We start from the raw sequence: 19,446 nt of genomic DNA, 5'->3' as shown, positions 1-19,446 counted from the left end.
AGTCCCGGAGATCAGGGAACAGATTAGAAGATATAGAAACAATTCCAGACATACTCAGCCAGCCACCTTATCTTTGATATTCAGTGGAGGAAAGGTAGCCACTTTAATAAACGGTACTGGAAAAATTGGCTCTGCACATGACATAGATTAAAATTGGATATGGATCTTTCATCATGTGCTGAACTAAATTCAAGATGGATCAAAGGTCTAAATATTAAAACAGAAGCATTAAATCTTCTGGAACATAGAATAGGTACAACTCTTGAAGACACTGGTGTGGGAAAGACTTTATGAATAAAACCCCGATTGCGCAGGAAATATCACAAAGAATCAACATTTTATTAAAAAGCTTTAGCACAGCAAGAAAAACCACCAACAGAGTGAAGAGACAGTCCACAATGTGAGAAAATGTTTGCAAGCTTTTCCTCAGACAAAGGATTACTAGCAAGAGCATATAAAGAACTCAAAGGAAAAAAACCAAAAAACAGACCTCTCAGATTTAAAGATCCATTCCAAAAATGGGCATGAGATGAATACACACATTTATGTGAAGAAATAGAAACAGCAAATAAATACGTGAAAAAGTGTTCAACATTACTGGTCATTTAAGAGATGAAAATTAAAACAACACTGAGATTCCATCTCACCCTGAAAAGAATGGCTACCATCAGGAAGTTAGCCAGTAACAAATACTGGATGGGCTGTGGGGAAAAAGGAATCCTTCACTGGTGGTGGGTGTGTAGACTGGTGCAACCACTGTGGAAATAAATGTGGAGATTCCTCAAAAAACTAGGATTAGAGGTCCCATTTGACCCATCTGTTTCCCTTCTGGGTATCTTCCCAGAAGCATTATAGACATTGTATCATAGTGATGTATGTGCACCCATGTTTATAGCACCACAATTTGTAATAGCTAGATCTTGGAAACCACCCAAATGCCCATCGACCAAGGAATGGATAAAAAAAGATGTGGTCTTTGTATGTAATGGAGAACTACTCAGCCATAAAGGATAAACTGGAGACTTGATTTCTCTTAGTTCTTTGGAAAGGTTTATGCCAACATTGTTTAGAAAATTAAATGCTGATATCTTCTACTCTGAGTAATTAATTTAAAGGTAAAATTAGAGGTTTGTTTAGCTAAGAAATCAGTAAAGTGTAACATTTTCCCCCTTACATTGTTTCTTTAGGATAGGCTATGTAATTACTGTTTTGCAATCTAATTTAAGTAACTTTTCTTTCATTAGAATGTGAAACATGCTGCAGAAGCATTTAAGAAGTGGCTGAAGGAGGAAAGAAAAAAGTGCCACTGCTTATAAGAAAAGGAAACATGGGAAATACAACTACCAAATTCCGAAAAGCACTCATCAATGGTGATGAAAACCTGGCTTGCCAAATATATGAAAACAATCCTCAGCTAAAAGAATCCCTTGATCCAAATACATCTTATGGCGAACCCTACCAGCACAATACTCCATTACACTATGCTGCTAGACATGGGATGAATAGAATATTAGGGTAAGTATTGTTACAGACCAGTGGTACCAAGTTAGTGAAAGAAGACAATTGTGATCTTTGAAAATAGACGTATCGGGGCCGGGGAGATAGCTCACTAGAATAAGCGCTTGCCTGACAAGTGGAAGGGCCTGAGTTCAATCCCTGGCTCTGACAAAAAAAAAAAACAACTAGGGTGCCTGCCCCTTAGCTCAGTTCTTTAAGTGACTGCTTCAACAAAGCAGTCAGGCTCAGGTTGCTGTGCTTTGATCCCCACAACTCAAGCCAGCCAAACATGCCCTGAAGGTGTTTGGAGAAAAAAAAAAAAATCCTTCTGCTGTTTTTCCATAGAAAGAACTGGGAGGCCAGAACTTCAGGGAAAATTTTTGGGGGCCAGGGAGATGGCTCAGTGGAATAAGTGCTTTCCTGGCAAGCTCAAGGGCCTGAGTTCAATCCCCGGTTCCGCCAAAAAAAAAAAAAAAAGACATATGTATATGTCATATGGTAGTGTAGTGAGCTAAACTTTGTAAAACTGAATATGCCTAAATTATTTGCTGTGTTCTTTAAGATTTCATATAATTTTATTTATTGTACCAAAATTAGACCAAACTTAATAAATTGGTTTACATGTTTTTAACTGCTGTAAAGATATTTTGAGTTGTGGTGTGTTTCAAAGTGTCAGTGAAATTTAGTGTTTAATTTACCAAATACTAATATTTAATTTACATTTCCATTATGAAAAGTACTCCTAGAATTATAAGGAATGGTGTCAAAAGCAAAATTCTAAACTCTGGTTAGCTATTTTAACTTGAAAAACAGTTGTATTTGCCTTATCTATGTTTTAAGTTTTATTCTTTCAGTAGGCACATTCATTTAGAAAGTTTCTGTCTCTTCTCTCTCCCTGTTTCTTTTAGTGTATTGGGGCTTGAACTCAGGGCCTTCACACTAAGCAACATCCAGCCCATTTTACTTTTTTATTGTGGAACAACATCTTGTAAGGGAGCTGGGGTGATGGCTCAGTAGAATAAGCGCTTGCCTGGCAAGCGCAAGGGCCTGAGTTAAATCCTCAGTTCCACAAAAAAAGAAAAAGAAAAAGATCTTGTAAGTTGCCAAATACTCAGGCTGGGTTTAAATTTGCTGTCCTGCTTTAGCCCCTGAGGGTGCTGGGATTGCAGGACTGTGTGAGAAAGTGCTACTTAAAAAGATTGTTCTGAAGGCAAAATGAGAAAAAAAAAAGAACAGAATAGTATTTCTAAAACTTTCTTACGCTTGGTTATGTAGTTATAAATGTCTGATGCTAGAGGAGAAATACTGTTTGACTTATACAATGAAATATAATACTTAAATCCTTAGAATTTGACAAAAACCTTTTAATTTTTAAATATTTCTTTTCTGTACACGTTGTTCAAATTACGCTGCTCCTTCTGTAACCCCCAGAACTTGTATGCTGAGTATTTTGCTTGTCAGTGCTGTTGTCTGTGCCAGTACTATCCTTCCTTGTTCCTCACCTTTTACTATCAAAATGTTACACTTTCTTTAAGGTCCTGTACATGCTATATTTATCTTCTTAGACTATCACCACCCATTAAAAACTTCAAATTTTTTAAACTTCTATGATCTTTTTATTAGCATCACTTATTTGCTATACATTAACTCATTATATTTTACAACTTTAATACGTCTTGTCTTTGCTTGCCTGTATAACTAGGATTTTTTTCTTTATACTTCTAGCATCTAGCATAGTATCTTAGGTAGAGTAAGTGGTTGTTTTATAAAACCATTATACATATAGTTCAGTGGACTAAAGTGCCTGCTTAGGCAAAGTGCAGGGACCAGTGCTCAATCCCCGGTTCCACATGCCTTGCTTGCACCCCCACCCCCACCCCTGCACTGAGACAGCAATTGAGACTGGGCATAGTGTCACACACCTGTAATCCCAGCACTTGGGAAGCTGAAAACAGGAAGATCACTGCAAGTCTTATCTGTGTAGTGAGACCCTGTAGACCTGTACCAAGTAACATTTTTTAAAAGATTATATAAGGAAAGACATTTATGATCAGTGTTCTTGGTTTTGTTTTTTTTTTCTCACATGGTCTTGCTATGTAGTTCAGGCTGGCCTTGGACTCCCTATGTAGCCCAGGGTATCCTTGAACTTGTAGTGATCCTCCTGCCTCAGCTTCCCATGTGCTGGGATTACAGAGGCATGCCACCATGCCCAGTCTCAATCACTGTCTCAGCGTGCTCTGGGGGGCGGGCCAGCACGGCATGTGGAGCCCAAGATCAAATCCCAGTCTCTGTGTCTGCCTAAACAGGTGCTTTAATCCACTGAGCTTCTGGCCAGCCCTTGGGTCCTTGTATCATTGACAGTGATATATTATGCTCATATAACAATGTAATATAGTAATGATAAATATCTACTAAGGGTTTATTATTTTCTAATGCTTTATATGCATTATCTTGGTTAATTTTCATTACAGTTCTCTGAGGTAGTTTATTGTCTAGGTCTTAGAGGTGAGAAAACAGAAGTACTATAGGGTGAGGAACTTGTCAGAACTTGTCAGAACTTTCATAGCTTGTGAGTGGCAAGTTGCCTAGGTAGATGACTCCAGGCTTGAAGCTCTAAAACAGAGACACTTAACACATATAGATCAACTGATTTGTCATGGCTGCCTCAGCTACTTAACAAGGCAAATTACTTTCTAATCACACTCAACTTAAGTTTTCCCATCTGTAAAATGTGTATTTATCTCACAGACCTTGTAGGACAGTCAGTTAACTTTATAATATAAATATTGTGCTTTCTAACATATACTGTTAATGATCTTTAGTTTTTTTGCATCTAGATCCTACAATTAAATCACCTTTAACCTACTCTTTCATTGACCAAACCTGCTGAGTTCTCTGTCTTTTGGATTCATTTCTTTTCATTCTCACTCTCTCAAACTTAGCATACTCTTCTATAAATTTAGTTCACTTTTATCACCTGACTGCTCCCAATAAAAATAGCTGGTGTGTGATTTTTTTTTATTCTGTTCTTCTAAACTTTAAAAATTCATATATAGATTAATAGTCCTAAAGCATAGTTTTTGAATTTTCTTTCTGTCATGAGAAAGTTTTAACAATACCCTATTGTCTGCATTATTGTTTAGCTTTCAGAACTTCTTACACCTGCCCACATTTTACCCAGTCTCAAAGTTTAAAATAAAAAGAAAGGTGAATATAACTCAATGATAGAGCACTTTCCTGGAGTTCAGTGTCCAGTTCCAGTACTAGTAGCAGTGTATGGGGGAGGGGTGATTTACCTCCTACCTCAAATTCTAGCATAAGAACTTTAAGTTAGAAATTGGTGGCCTCAAAGGTCTTTCTAATGCTGCTCCTTCAGATTTAGGGGACATTTGTTGTGTTTTTCTTTCTCATAGTCAAATATTAAAGTGTAACTTTATACAGAACATAGATAACTAGCTCAGCTGCTTGCTGTGTGGACTTTGGCTCAAAGTGTAACACACATAAACCAGTACCTAAGTATAGCAGTTAAGAATAGACTTTAAATGTTGTTTTTGGAAATGGGCACTTCGTCAGAATACAGACGTTTTTCCTCAAGTTCAAAAGCAAAGTCTCAGTCTCTGCTCAAATTTATCTATTGATTTTTTTATTCATTCATTTTATTAAACTTAAAATAGGGGCTGGAGAGATGGCTCAGTGGTCTAAAGCACCTACTTGAAACAAGTTTGGCAAAGCACAGGGACCACGGTTCAATCCTCCAGCACCACATGCCAGCCAGCCCGCCCCCTGGTGGGCTGAGCTGGCCACACACACACACACACACACACACACACAATAAATAAATGTAATAAATAAAAATAAATAAATATTTAAAAACTTAAAATATAAGTGTTCTAAAGCTCTTAGTACCAGCAGTAATTTTTAAAATTACAAAAGTGTCTAATGACCAACAGATTTAAGGTTTGCAATCTAGTTAATGTTTTTGCTTTGTTTAAGCTTAAAATAGATCTGTTTCTATCTTGTTATTATTCCATTAAACGAGTATTTGAAAACTTATTAAATCAGTGATTGTATATTATCTTTTAGTTGCCAGTTTGGATTAATTTTATAATTTGACTATATACTTTGTACTTTATTTTAAAACTTCAGCCTCCGGGTCTAGAATGTTTTTCCTTAATTGTTTGAAGAATATTGACTCTTAAGTTATTAGGACTTTCAATGTATGTACTAAAAGTAGAAATTACCTTGTTGCTTTCCTTTCCTGAAAATATACCTAATATTTAATTTATGTACTCTTTTGTCTTTGGAAATTTAGGTAGATAGTGTAGAAGGAGTCACAAATTATTTTTGCCAGCTTTATTGGGGTATAATTGACCAAAATTGTATGTTTCAAAGTGTGCAATGTGATGCTTTGATGTAGAATCAAGTTAATATACATACCCATCACCTTTTGTGTTACCTTTTAGGCTGTGTGTTGAAAATGCTCAAGATCTATTCTTGATGCAAATTTCAGTTATACACTACTTAATTATTAGCTATCATCACTATCCAAACACGTGATAGAAATTAGATTTTCAGCTTTGAAGTAGAGCATATCTTTTAAATTTATCTCCTATGTATTTCCTGCCAGGACAAAAATAGTTTTCATCCTTCCATTCTATTTTAGGACATTTCTTTTTGGAAGAGATGGTAATCCAAATAAACGGAATGTGCACAATGAAACATCTATGCATTTATTGTGTATGGGACCTCAGATTATGATATCAGAAGGAGCCCTTCATCCACGCTTAGCACGCCCTGTGGAAGATGATTTCAGAAGAGCCGATTGTCTGCAGATGATCTTAAGATGGAAAGGAGCAAAACTTGACCAGGGTGAATATGAGAGAGCAGCTATTGATGCTGTTGATAACAAGAAAAACACACCTCTTCATTATGCTGCTGCCTCAGGGATGAAAGCCTGTGTAGAGGTAAAACTTTTCTGTTAATATTCTGCATGGTAAAATTTATGTCTTGGTGATAGATCATAATCAGTATTTGTTTTGTTGCTCTTAACAATATTTTTTTTTTTTTTTTTTTGGTACCGGGGATCAAACCTCAGGACCTTGTGCTTCCCAGACAGGCACTTTTGCCACTGAGCTATATCCCCAACCAACAGTATCTAAACTAGTCATTTTTGTTCCTTCATTGATTCTAAAAAAATTCAGGGCTCTTTTCAAATAAAGCCACCACATGGTTTTATATAGGAAAAAAACCTACCGTTGCACAGTCAACCTTTGAAATAAAATGGAATTGAGAAGAATTAAAACTTTGCTAACCTTGAATGACAATCACCAATTAAGCACTTTTGTATTCAAAGTAATAGCTTTAGTAGTAACGCATTCTACTTTTTGTTGATTTTATTGTATAAAATATATACATGGTGAATATGGCAAATCTTGACCATTGGGACCTATACTATATTATCTAGAATTGGTCCGTTCACTAAGCTGTGGATGGCTATTCATAAATGCATTTAACACCTGTAATCTTAAAATATTAGGGTTTTTTCCCATTCAATCTGCTCTAAAGTACACCTGAATGTATACTGTATTATATTTGATTTTTTAATATGTTCTGCATCTTACCAGGCTTATTTACAGTCATTCATGTAATGTAAAATCTTAGCTGAGAAGTCATCAGCTTAATATCATCCCTCATATACATACAACAGAACAGATGTTTCTCAGCTATCAACATTTGTGTCCATCCATATATAGTGCATAGAAGTTGTTTTGTATAAAAACTGTGGATAGGGAGCTTTTAAGATTGGATCACAGGGCTGGGGAGGTAGCTCGGTAGTCTAAGTGCCTGCTGGACAAGCGCAAGGACCCAGGTTTGATCCCCGATACCACATGCTGCGCTGGCCCCTCCTGAGCCAGCCACCGAAACTGGGCATGGTGGTGCACGCCTGTAATCCCAGCGCTGGGGAGGCTGAGACAGGAGGATCACTGGAGTTCAAGCTGCGTAGTGAGACCTTGTACCAAATACATAAGAGTTAAAAAAAAAAAAAGATTGGAGTTTTTTTCTTCTAAAATTGTGTGTCTTTATTAGAAAAGCATATAGTTCGGAAAAAATTTAATGTTCATTGAATGTTACTTTAAATTGATCGATGTATCAAAATATGAGTACATGTTCTTAAAACATGTTTTTTTTCTTTCTCTTCTCCTCCTCCTCTTCCTCCTCCTCTTCTTTTCTTTTCTTTTTCTTTTTCTTTTTTCTTTTTTTTTTTTTTTGTGGTACTGGGAATCAAACTCCAGACCTTTCACTTGCCAGCCAGGTGCTTACGCCACTGAGTTATGTCCACAGCACAGCATTTCTTTGTTATATCTGAAGTATCACTTTATTTCATGCTGAACCTATAATGATCTTGTATTTATTTACTCTTCTTACTGTGATATTTTCTAATCTTTAAAATCTTTGTCACATTTTATGCCTGTGTTACTCTTGTCCACTAGTTAATGACAGTCCTGAGCTGCTTTCTAACACTGATTCAGTGTAGAAGGAAGAATGCCCTAGGATTTATGTTAAGAGGACTAGTAGCAGAATTCCTCAAGTTTTTTACATAGACTTTCTAGATACTGTTCTGTGCTCACTGCCTGTTCTCACTCACTGTAGTGACTCACCATTATTGATGGAACTACATCATATTTCTGAATTGGGTTAGAGCAGAAAATTATTTTGAGGGGTGTAATAATGCTTTTATATTGCTGTTTTAATCTCTTGTTTTCAGAATTTGTCAAAAAGCATTGCTTTGGTAGTTGTTGATTCTAAAGTATATTTACAGTAATATGCTTGTTAAATTGTTCAAAAAATCAAGTGTGATGTTTTTACTAAGAATTTTGTTCAGACAGTGAAGGAAGTTAGTGCTATATTTATTCTGTACTATCTGGAAGGCCTGATGATTTTTGTGAGAAGTGTGTGTGTGTACGCACGCACGCGTGCATTCACGCACATACACGCTGCATAATCTGTCAAACATATCACATTATATAAGCCGTACCATTTAATGAGTGTTTTTATTTTCCTATATTTAGAACAGCACTTTGATTTAATGGCAAACATCCCAGTAGAGCTCTATGAATATGTATCTCACATTTATTATGGTATTCATTGACAAATTGTAGCATATTACCTATGTGAAGCTTATCTTCAGTGTCTTTTACTTGACTGTATTCTTGCTCAGCCTTAATCCCTTATATTTATTGTTAATTAAATTAAAAAGTTTCCTAGAGAAGTGTAAATTACCTAGCACTTAGAGGCATTGTTGTATTTTCTCGTATAAGTTCATGAAGTGAAACATAATACAATATATAATTCATTACATGACTGTAGGCCTTAGAATATTAGTTTTCTTCTATTTTTAGGAGATGTTATAATACTTTGATCAACTGGAAAAGTTTAGATTGTACTTATAAAAATTAAGGTAATAACTAATTTAAGTATGTTTTTCTAAACTTTTTCTCTACCTGGTTGTTTTTAGCCTCAAGTATAGTAGTGACAATAACTAATACCTGTATTGTGCTTCCTAATTTTTTTAGTGTTCATTGGTACAAAATATAATGTAAAGTAAGATTTTTTTTTATCATTTAAAAACATAAAAGCCATTTCTAACTCCTGGCAGCAAGATTAGATTTGATCATAGTTCTTACTTTGCAGTAGACTATTGTAAAATGCAAAGAACTAGTAAAGGAAAGCGAAAATGATTTTACATTTTAAAAATGTAAAATAACATTATCAATATATACCAAGTCCTATGTGTTGAACATATATACAAGACTTAAAAATGTTACATAAAAAAATACAAGTACCCTGAACACAGAAATAACACTTCATTAAAACACAAAACTTTCTTTTTTTTTTTTTTTTAATTTTCTTTTTTAGGGAAGGGTCTACAGGATATTCAGGGTCTCACTACTAGATCAGACTCAGTGATCTGCCTGTTTACAGACTCCCAAGAGCTGGGATTACAGGTGCGTGCCACCATACCCAGTCTCAATTGCCATCTCCGCACGCCCTGGGGGTGAGGCTGGCAGGGAAGGCCCGGGTACTGAACCCCTGGCTCCTGTGTCTGCTTGCAACCACTTTAATCTGCTGAGTCAATATAATAAATTCTACACTTTTAATTTAATAAATTATACATTTTTTCTTTCAATTTCTGGGAGTTTCCTATGTTGAAATATAAGGTGTACTTGAAAAGTATGAAGAATGGAAAAATTGTTATGTTCAGAAAAGCCAGGGAATACCTGTAGCAAGTGAGTACCTCCTATTTGGTGCCGAAGAAAAACAAGTTCTCTGAAGTGGGGGTAAAAGATAATAAAGTCTAAAGACCTGCCAAATAGCTCAGCAGATTAAAGCACCTGCAAGCAGAGACAGGGGCCATGCCAGCCCTGCCTCCCATGTGGCCTGAGGCCATTGATACGGGACATGGAGGCACACACCTGTAATCCCAGCTCTTGGGAGGTTGTAAACAGTTGGATCACTAGCAGTCCAATCTAGTAGTGAGACCCTGAACACCCTGTAGACCTTTCCCTAAAATATAAATAAACAAATAAGTCTTATACAGGATAATAAATGAGAAGACAGCCCACCTTAACTGATATCCAGAATTTAGAGGGTGGGAGAGAGAAAACTAGTTCGCACCTAAAAAAATGATACCCCAGGCCCATCTCCCATACCACCTTGGAAAAGAGAGAGAACAAGGCAGCCCCTCAGAGACAGTCTGGATTTTTAAGCTATCTTCCCCACTGGGCACAGGAAGCCAAAGAGCTCCAGGCTAGGGATTCAAACTGAAAACAGAAAGGGATAGTTTCATAGCCATGTGCTAGCATTCCCAGAGCCAGTCAATGGCAAGATCCTGGGAGAGAAGATTCCCTCAACACAGAGAATTTTATTGTTATTTTTGTTTCTTTTTTTGTTTGTTTATTTTGTTTTGTTTTGGGTTTTGGTGAGGAGGGTTTGATACCAGGGATCAAACTCAGGACGACATACTTGCCAGGCAGGCACTTAAGCTGATGCACTATCTCCCCAGCCCCAGCACAGACAATTTTAATAACAAGCCACCTGTTTCTCCCATATACAATTGGGAGTGCGACACATGGAGCATTGAGCACCCTACCTTTGTCAGCTGCCTCCATTGGAGGAAGAAGACACTAACACAGAAGAGCAGAAGGAAGTGAATCTCAGTTCTGCAACAAAATCAGAAAACATTCCTGTGACAGCACTATCCCCAAAAGCCAGAAGAGAGAGTACCATTTTGTGATTCCTGTAGGTGGAACTGAAACAAACAACAGTGATCAAAACCTGAGATAGCAGCTTTTGGGCCACATAATAGGGAAAAAGAGAAATGGGGAAGTTTGCAATATTTACCATCCAGTCAGTCAAGACTTTCAGATCCACAGGTCCACATAGGGGTACACATGAAGTTCTAAACCAGAGTGTGAACTGTGCAACAGTTCCCAAGGCTTTGGACAGGCAACTGTCTCCAAAGCAAGGGACTGTATGGAAGAGCTGTGTTACTACTGTAACAACTGTGCAAAGGTTTTTGTCAGTTATAGTTTCTTTAACCTTGCTAATTCGTTAGATTTGTACTATTTTGATTGGTTGTCATTGTTATTTCTCTTTTTAATTTTCTTACTCTTCTTTCTTTTGTTCGTTGGTATTCTATGATTATATTACTTTAAGTTTCAAGGGTTTCCTCTTTGACCTGCACCCTTTTTTTTCCTTGTGTGTACAGAATATCAAGTATGATGAAAAATAAAACTCCCCACAAAACACCTCAGGTAAAAAACCCCAGATGTCCAACACAAAGACAGAATCTTAAAAACTTTCATAGAAAAGCAAAAACTAGTATAAATCCATCAGGATCACAAAAGACATCTCAGCAACAACTTTAAAAGCTAAGAGAATTAGCAGTTAAATGTTTTAAGTCATAAAAGCAATTTACTCCAATCCAGAGTAATATATCCTGCCAAACTGTTTTTTCAGATTTGGAGACATAAGAACAGTCCATGAACAAAGAACACCTCAAAACATACATGAACACCAAAGCAGCTATAAGGAAAAAAAATTTAGTTAATGAAAAATCATAATGATCAGAGCATAATTATATTGGACAGACAACAAACCCAAGAAAGCCAAAAGATCAGATAGAATGAATAAATCAAGCAAGACAAGTAGGGGTTTTTGTTGTTTATTTTTTTGTTTGTTTTATTTTAGGGAAGAGTCTACAGGGTGTTCAGGGTCTCACTACTAGATCAGACTCATAGTGATCTGCCTGTTTACAGCCTCCCAAGAGCTGGGATTACAGGCATGCGCCACCACATCCAGTCTCAGTTGTCCTCTCAGCACGCCGAGGCCTGCAAGGCAGGGCCTGGAGTCAAACCCCTGGCCCTTGAGCCTGCTTGCAGGCACTTTAATCTGCTGAGCTATTTGACTGGTCCTAGGACAAGTAGTTTTAAAAAATGGAAAAAGAAAGTCATCAACAGAAAAAGAACACAATGACAGTAATAAATAATTTTCAGTAATAATGTGAATAGCTTTAGCTCCAGTTAAAAGATACATATAGGCAGACTGGATCCAAAACAATATGTAGTCTGTTGCATTCAAGAAATTCATCTACTCCGAAAAATTCATAGACTAAATCCAAAGAATGGAAACACTATGTTGTGCACCAGGAAAATAAGCATGAGTAGCAATCATATTCTCAAAGTGAACATCAAGTTAAAACTGATCAGAAGGGAACAAGAAGGTCATTACATATTAGTTAAGTGAATAATCCAACAGGAAAAGAGAATAATTATAAATATTCATGCATTCAACATTGAAGCACATAACTTCATAAAGCAAATACTGCTGGACTAAAATATCAAATAAAAACCAACAAAATCAAGTGAATGGCCACAACACCCCATTTTCAAAAAAAGATCAACTGAATAATCAACAGAGAAATATTAGCTGATCTCTACCTTCAAAAAATGCACTTTATGAACATCCATAAAATAGATATCTATCCTTCAAGCAGCGCAAGGAACTTTCTCCAAAATGTATCACATGCTAGTCTGCAGAACCTTTCAAAGAAATGCAAAAAATCAAAATCGAATCATTGTGCCCTTAAAACTAGAAACCAATCACAAAAGAAACTACAGAAAATTTATAAACACTTGGCAAAGTTAATAACACCTTTCTGATACTCAGAAGTTAACAAAAAAATCAAGAAAGAAATTGAGTAATTTCTGAAATCAAAAATGCTTGTACAGTACCTCAGAACCTATAAAACACAAAGCAATCCTGACAGGACTGTATTATTATTGTCGGTGCTCACATTGGAAAAATAGATCAAGGTCAAATAAATAACTTTGATAACTCAGCAGACTAAAGCACCTGCTTAGGCAGGTTCAGCCACTGGATTTGATCCCCTGGGTGCCGTCCTGGCCCCACCCCTGGGGCACACTGAGATGGCAATTGAGACTGCGCATGGTGGCACCGGCTTGTAATCGCAGAGCTTGGGAGGCTGAAAACAGGAGAATCACTACAAGTCAGATCTGTGTAGTGAGACCCTGTAGATCCTGCACTACATACATTAAAAAAAATAATAATAACTTTATGATAAGCATCAAGATACTTGAAAATCAACAATCCAAACCAAACCCTCAGGTTGAATTAGCAATACAAAAGAATCAAAAAAAATCTGGTTCTTTGAGAGAGTAAATACAATATGTAAACTCTTAGCCAAGGAAGGAGAGACAAGAGTCTTATCAAGGTATTTAGGAGTGAAAAAGGCAAAATCACAATAGACATTACCCAAATCTATAAGATCATTAGTAATTTCTATGAAAAATTGTGCTCTGACAAATTGGAAAACCATCAAGAAATGGCCAGATTCCTAGGTACATATAAATTACCAAAACTGAAACAACATGAAGAAACTCAGAAAAGTTTAATGACGATGAAATGGAGGCAGTAATTTTAAAAAACTACCAACTAAGAAACACTCAGGACTTGATGGATTCACTGGTGAATTCTGCAAGAACTTGGAAGAGACTATAACACCAGTATTCCTCAGATTCTTCAGTAAAATTAAAAATGAATGTGTACTTAGAAACTCATCACAGGAAGCAAGCATTACTCTAATCTCCAAACTAGACAAAGACCCGAGTGGAAAAACTACAGGCCGGTTTTTTTAGTGAACACAGATACAAAAAATCCCCAGTAAGATAATGACAAATGGAATACAACAAATCATCAAAAGGATCATACATCATGAGCAAGTAGGTTTCATCTCAGGGATGCAAAAATGGCTCAGTACACACAAATCTATAACTATAATACACTACACAAACACAACCAAAGACAGTAACCACATTACCATATCAGTAGATGCAGAAAAACCTTTTTTTAAAGTCCAGTGTCCAGTGGTGACTTTAAAAAACCCAGCAAGGGGCTGGGGAGATGGCTCAGTGGAATAAGTGCTGCCCTGGCAAGCACAAGGGTCTGAGTTCAATCCCCGGTTCTGCAAAAAAAAAAAAAAAAAAAAAGCAAACCCTGACAAGAATAGCACTAGATGGACCATAACATACGAAGGCCATTTATGACAGCCCAACAGTCAACATCAGATTACATGAGGAAAAACTGAAAAAGTTTCCTCTAAAATCAAGAAAATATGGATGCCCACTGTCACTGCTCTTGCTCAATATACTATGTGAAACATTTGCAACACCAATCAAGGTAAAGGGAAAAAAGTAATAAATATAGTAAAGGAAGAAATTAAATTGTCATTGTTTTTAGATGATTTTATTCTCTACATAAAAGACCTAAAAAAAATTCCACCAAAACATTTCTGGAATTAATAACCAAATTCAGCAAAGTAACAGGATACAAAAATCAACAAGCAAAATGAATAGTTTCTGTGTACCAGCAACTCAATAGAGAAAGAAATTAAGGTAACAGTACTATTCTCAATAGCACCAAAAAATATTGAATACTTAGAAATTAACCAATGAAGTGAAAAGGCAAAATGTGAAAACAAAATTTGATCTTTGACAAAAGGGGCCAAAACATACACTACAGGACAGATAGCCTCTTCAATAAATGGTGCAGGGAAAATTTGGTATACAGTTACCATGTACTAAACTAAAATAAAAATGAATTAAATGTTAAAATAGAAACACTATATGGTAGAAGATAATATAAGTAAAACTGTTTGAAGACTTAAATGTGAGAGACTTTTTGAAAAGTACTTCAGTGGCACAAGAAATAACATTAAGAATCAGCAAGTGTGGGTATATCAAATTAAAAAAGCTTCAGCACAGCAAAGGCATCTACAGAATAGACAGCCTACAGAATGAGAAAAAAATTTTTGATAGCATCACCTTGGGCAGAGAATAAATAATCTGGAATATACAGAGAGCTCAAAAAAATTAGACCCCAAAAATAAAACACCCAGTCTAAAACTGGGTGACTGAAATGAATAGGCTTCTCAGAACAAGAAATATAAAGAGCCAATTAATACATGAAGAAACATTCAGCATCTTTGACCATTAGAGAAATGGAAATTAAAACAACACTCAGATTTCATTGTATTCCAGGCAATATGTTAATCATTAAGAATGAAAATAATAACTTCTGATGAGGCTCTGTGGAAAAGGAACCCCCCTGTATTGCTGGTGAGAATGTAGACTAGTACAACCACTATAGAAATTAGTATGGAGATTCTACAAAAACAGAAACTAGTTTGTAATTACATTTACCATATTTTCTCCTTCTAGGCATCCTCTCAAAAGTTAGTTGTCATAGTTATCACAGTTCATAATAGCTAAATCTTGGAAGCAGCTTATATGGCCATAAACAAATGTAAGGGTAAAGGAAATGTGATATCTATACATAATGGAATCGTTGAATATAAAGAGGGATAAATTTGAGTCATTTGTAGTAAAATGAATGCAACTTAAAAGCATAAGTGCAATAAATAAGCTTAAATATAGTATGCTTTTTGTCATATGAGAAATCCAAAGCATAAAATAAAACAAAATACAAAATAGACAAGGGACTGGGGAGATGGCTCAGTGGAATAAGAGCTTCCCTGGCTAGCATAAGGACCTGAGTTCAATCCCCTGTTCTGCCAAAAAAAAAACAAACAAACAAACAAAAAAAAAACAAAAAAAAAACAAGATAGACAAAAGGAAACAGACATAAATCTTATGCAAATGGGAGGGACCAAGAGATGCAAAGAGGGGAGAGAATGTAAAAACAATTAAGATATGCTATGCACATACACAAATTAATGTATGAATGTAATCATACATATTGCAAACATGGGCTGCAAAAAAATGGGGGAAGAGATCTAGAGACAGAGATGGAGAAAGGAAATAAAATGAGTTAGGGTGTGTTAAGTTACATATATATACTTCCTACAGTGAATGTGAATGGTAAGATCTTAAAAATGAAAAAAATATATTGTTCTTCAATAAATAATTACACTAAGAGACATATTAATCTCTCTCAAAATTGCATCATCCCGTGGTGTCAGATCCCATGAGGAAGGTGGATGAAAGCGCACCAAAAAGTTCTTCTGAACTTGCTTTCAATTGGATGGCACTCAGTCGTAGCATTCATTGCATTTGTTATCATACCTTGGAAGATACTCAAGAAGGAGGACTTCCAGGAATGTTTCAGAAAGTGCCAAGAATCGTGAAATAAGTGTGTTTGAAGTGGGGTGGGAGGGATTCTGAGAGAGATTAATAGCAATGTGTCAGTTACTATGATTCTAAACATTTAATGCATTTTTGATGATAGAAAAGAACTTTGCAGAGAGATAACAAATTAGATTTATTAGCATGATCCAATAAAAAGTACATTGATATTTCTCCTCTAGTAAGTTCCTTACAACAAACCTAGTTGTTAGACTACATTTTATTTCTAGTACTGTTTAACCTGTACTAGCAACTTAGTAAATGATGGATGTGACAGAAATTTTAGTTTGAGAGTTTTGCTTCATTCTTTGTGTAAAGAATTTGTTTTTAAAATGTATGTTAGGCTGGTAAGATAGCTTAGCTACATAGTGCCTGCCTGATATGCACAAAATCCTTAGTTCAATTCCTGGTACAAAAAAAAACTATGTAAAAATAAGTGTTATATATTTCCTTTGCATTCCTACCTTATTGAGCTGCAAGTATAGCTATAATATAGAATCAAGTAGAAGTCACTAGAATATAAATGGTGGTAAGTCACACTTTGCCCTTTACAAGTGCACAGCTTTGCTAACAATGTGACATTTAAGAATATTTCATGTTTCACTGAAAAAACCATAAAAATCATTCACAAATGAGACTGAAGTTTACCATATTATATTGTGTTTTTAACACCTGGCATTTAAAACTAAATAATACAGGAATGGTAACTCCATCTCAGCACCTAAATCACTTCCCAGGCTTCACTTTTGAAGTTTTTAACCAAAACATTGTTTCAGAAACTATGATATGCTAAGCGCTGTATTAAAAGAATGATTATTAAAGACTTTAAACACATCTGGAAGGATCTGAATGAATAAAATTCAGTTTAAGTATTTGGAGGAGGCTACTCAAAATATGGTTATCAGACCTGCAGTATCAGTGACCACTGCAACCTTGTTATAAGTACAAATTATTGCCTCCCCAGACCTCCAGATTTCAAACAACTCTGATAAAAGTGGATTATCAAAATGTTTTGACAAGTTATTCTTTTGATTCTTTTGCATGGCAGAGTTTGAGAATCACTGTTCTAGGTCTCCAGCATGAGCAGATTGAAGTAGTTTGTAGAGGAACAATAAACAAAAAGAAGATAGAGGCCATACCAAATAAAAACTACTAAATGCCAGGACTAACAGTTGGTGCTCTCTTTTACTGAAACCTGAGGTGTTGGACAATTTTTAATTGGAGAAATAGCATTATAGAAATATAGTAATAACCTAGTGTTTGAAATCTAGAGTAGACATGAGTAGATTATTTCTAACCAGCACTTTTCCTTTTAGTCAAAGAATGATCTTCAAACTAGTACTGGTATTAATCACCTCGTAACTTGTGGGAAGTACAGAAACTCGGTCCTTATCTCAGACCAGCTAAATCTGAATCTGTAGTTTAACAAAATGCCATTCTCAATTGTATTCACATTAAAGATTGAGAAGCCCTAGCTTAGAGCATATTCCTTCATTGGAATACTCATAATTTTTTTTTTCTTTTTTTTTTTTTTTCCAGAACCAGGGATTGAACTCAAGCTCTTGTGCTTGCTAGGCAAACACTTATTCTACTGAGCCATCTCCCCAGCCCTAAAAATTATGCATAGTTTTTTACAGTCGCTACCCTTGATGTACTTATTACTACTGAATTACCCAGGTAATTCTTATTTAGTTTGAAAACTTTGTGTTAGACCAGTGTTTTAGCCATACCTAGCCTGAAATGAAAATCAATGTACTAGAAGGAGTGACAGGAGTTAGATTATTATACTGATTCTGATATGAACTCATAAAGAGACTGGGTCTGTATGGTAGTATTAGTGATGGAAAGAAAGAGGCAGATAAGGGCTGCGGAGATAGCTCAGTAGAATAAGTGTTTGCCCAGCAAGTGCAAGGTCCTGAGTTCAATCCCCGGTACTGCAAAAAAAAAAAAAGAAAAAGAGGCAGATATAACAGACATTGTGAAGAACTGGTTGTATTTAGAAAGCAAGAGGAAAAAAAGTTTAAAGGATGAAGAATTTAAAATGTTGCAAGGAATACCAAGATACCAGACAGGTAAACAGTGGAGAAAGAGCCTCTCTGAGAGTTGCCATCTAGATGCAACTAGAGAAAGATAAGAAGAAGAAAAATGAGTCTGCTGGACCCAGGAAGGATGTTAAGTGTGAATTGAAGCCCACAGAGAATGAAGAGAGAACCTTCAACTAAGAAGAATCAGGTAGCTGGTGGTGTCTTGTTTCTGAGACAGGACTGTGTGAGAGGAGTGATTGGGACCTGTGGACACATAATGAGTGCTGGTGACCCCAGAGGCCTCAACAGAGAGATGCAGCAGTGGAGGGGAGCTATGGACATAGAGGACTGCACTAGCTGGTAGTATTGGCGTCTCATTTGTCTTATGTGAGAAAGCAATTGGCCAGAAGCCATCTTGGAGAGGGGATGGCTGAGCTCAAAATGCAGAGCAGCTGCAGGCTCTAACTAGTGGCTCCCAGCTGGTATGAGGCCTACAAAAGGTATGCTGACAGCTGCAGGCCAAATTAGTCTGGTCTCATCGAGAAGGTGCAGACTTGCTGAGATTATCCAGTCCCTACCAAAAAGCTGTTAGCTTGCTGGGATAAATCACAGATATATACACAGTCTCCACATGTTGTGTACCAGTGACAGCAGAGACAAACCTGAAAATGGACATTTTTGTTTCTCTCTCTCCCGTGTGTGTGTGTGTGTGTGTGTGTGTGTGTGTGTGTGGTTTTGTTTTTCCTGCATTATTTGATCTTGTTTTTCAATGTGTGAATATGGCTTCTAGCCTCTTTGTGGTTGTGATTCTGTTCTGTTCATCATTTTCCTCTCTCCCTACAGTCTTCTGCAATAGTTTCCCAAAGTCAGTGTGAGTCCCGTTTGTCCTCCTTCTAATTTGTTCCTCTATTTCTGTTTTCTCCCTAACCCCTTTTAAATTTTTACTCCTAAGGGGAAAATTAACATATTAAAGACATCACCACATATAACTTTCTGGTTTGTTTCAGATTTTGTCATATAATCACAAATCTAGTTCATACAGTTAAATCCATAAGACAAACTCAAACAGATACCAGGAGAATGAAAAATTTCATTCAAAGTAGCTCCATCAGAATAAGCCAGTGTGAGGAAAGGATCTCAGATATAGAAGATAGCCTTGCTGTTACTGATCACAAAAAGAAAGATTTCTTTAAAATAGTAAG

The 19,446-nt window shown here is 36.2% G+C and overlaps 1 protein-coding gene across 8 annotated transcripts in view; it reads left to right on the top strand.

Annotated features, from left to right (window-relative positions):
• The window catches only part of Ankib1 (ankyrin repeat and IBR domain containing 1), a 156,545-nt gene that overhangs the window by 32,043 nt on the left and 105,056 nt on the right, over positions 1 to 19,446 (top strand). For all 8 annotated transcript variants that reach the window (XM_023706525.1, XM_023706527.1, XM_023706528.1 and 5 more), the window contains exons 2-3: positions 1,245 to 1,515; positions 6,161 to 6,461. In XM_023706525.1, coding sequence (XP_023562293.1) covers positions 1,328 to 1,515; positions 6,161 to 6,461 — 489 coding nt within the window. In that variant the 5' untranslated portion in view covers positions 1,245 to 1,327. The remainder of the gene's footprint in view (positions 1 to 1,244; positions 1,516 to 6,160; positions 6,462 to 19,446) is intronic.

Source organism: Octodon degus, unplaced genomic scaffold (genome assembly GCF_000260255.1).
Source record: "Octodon degus isolate 3935 unplaced genomic scaffold, OctDeg1.0 scaffold00262, whole genome shotgun sequence".
In the NCBI taxonomy this organism is placed as follows: domain Eukaryota; kingdom Metazoa; phylum Chordata; class Mammalia; order Rodentia; family Octodontidae; genus Octodon; species Octodon degus.
The sequence above is the reverse complement of the archived record's forward strand: the minus strand, read 5'-3'. Positions and strand labels throughout refer to the sequence as shown.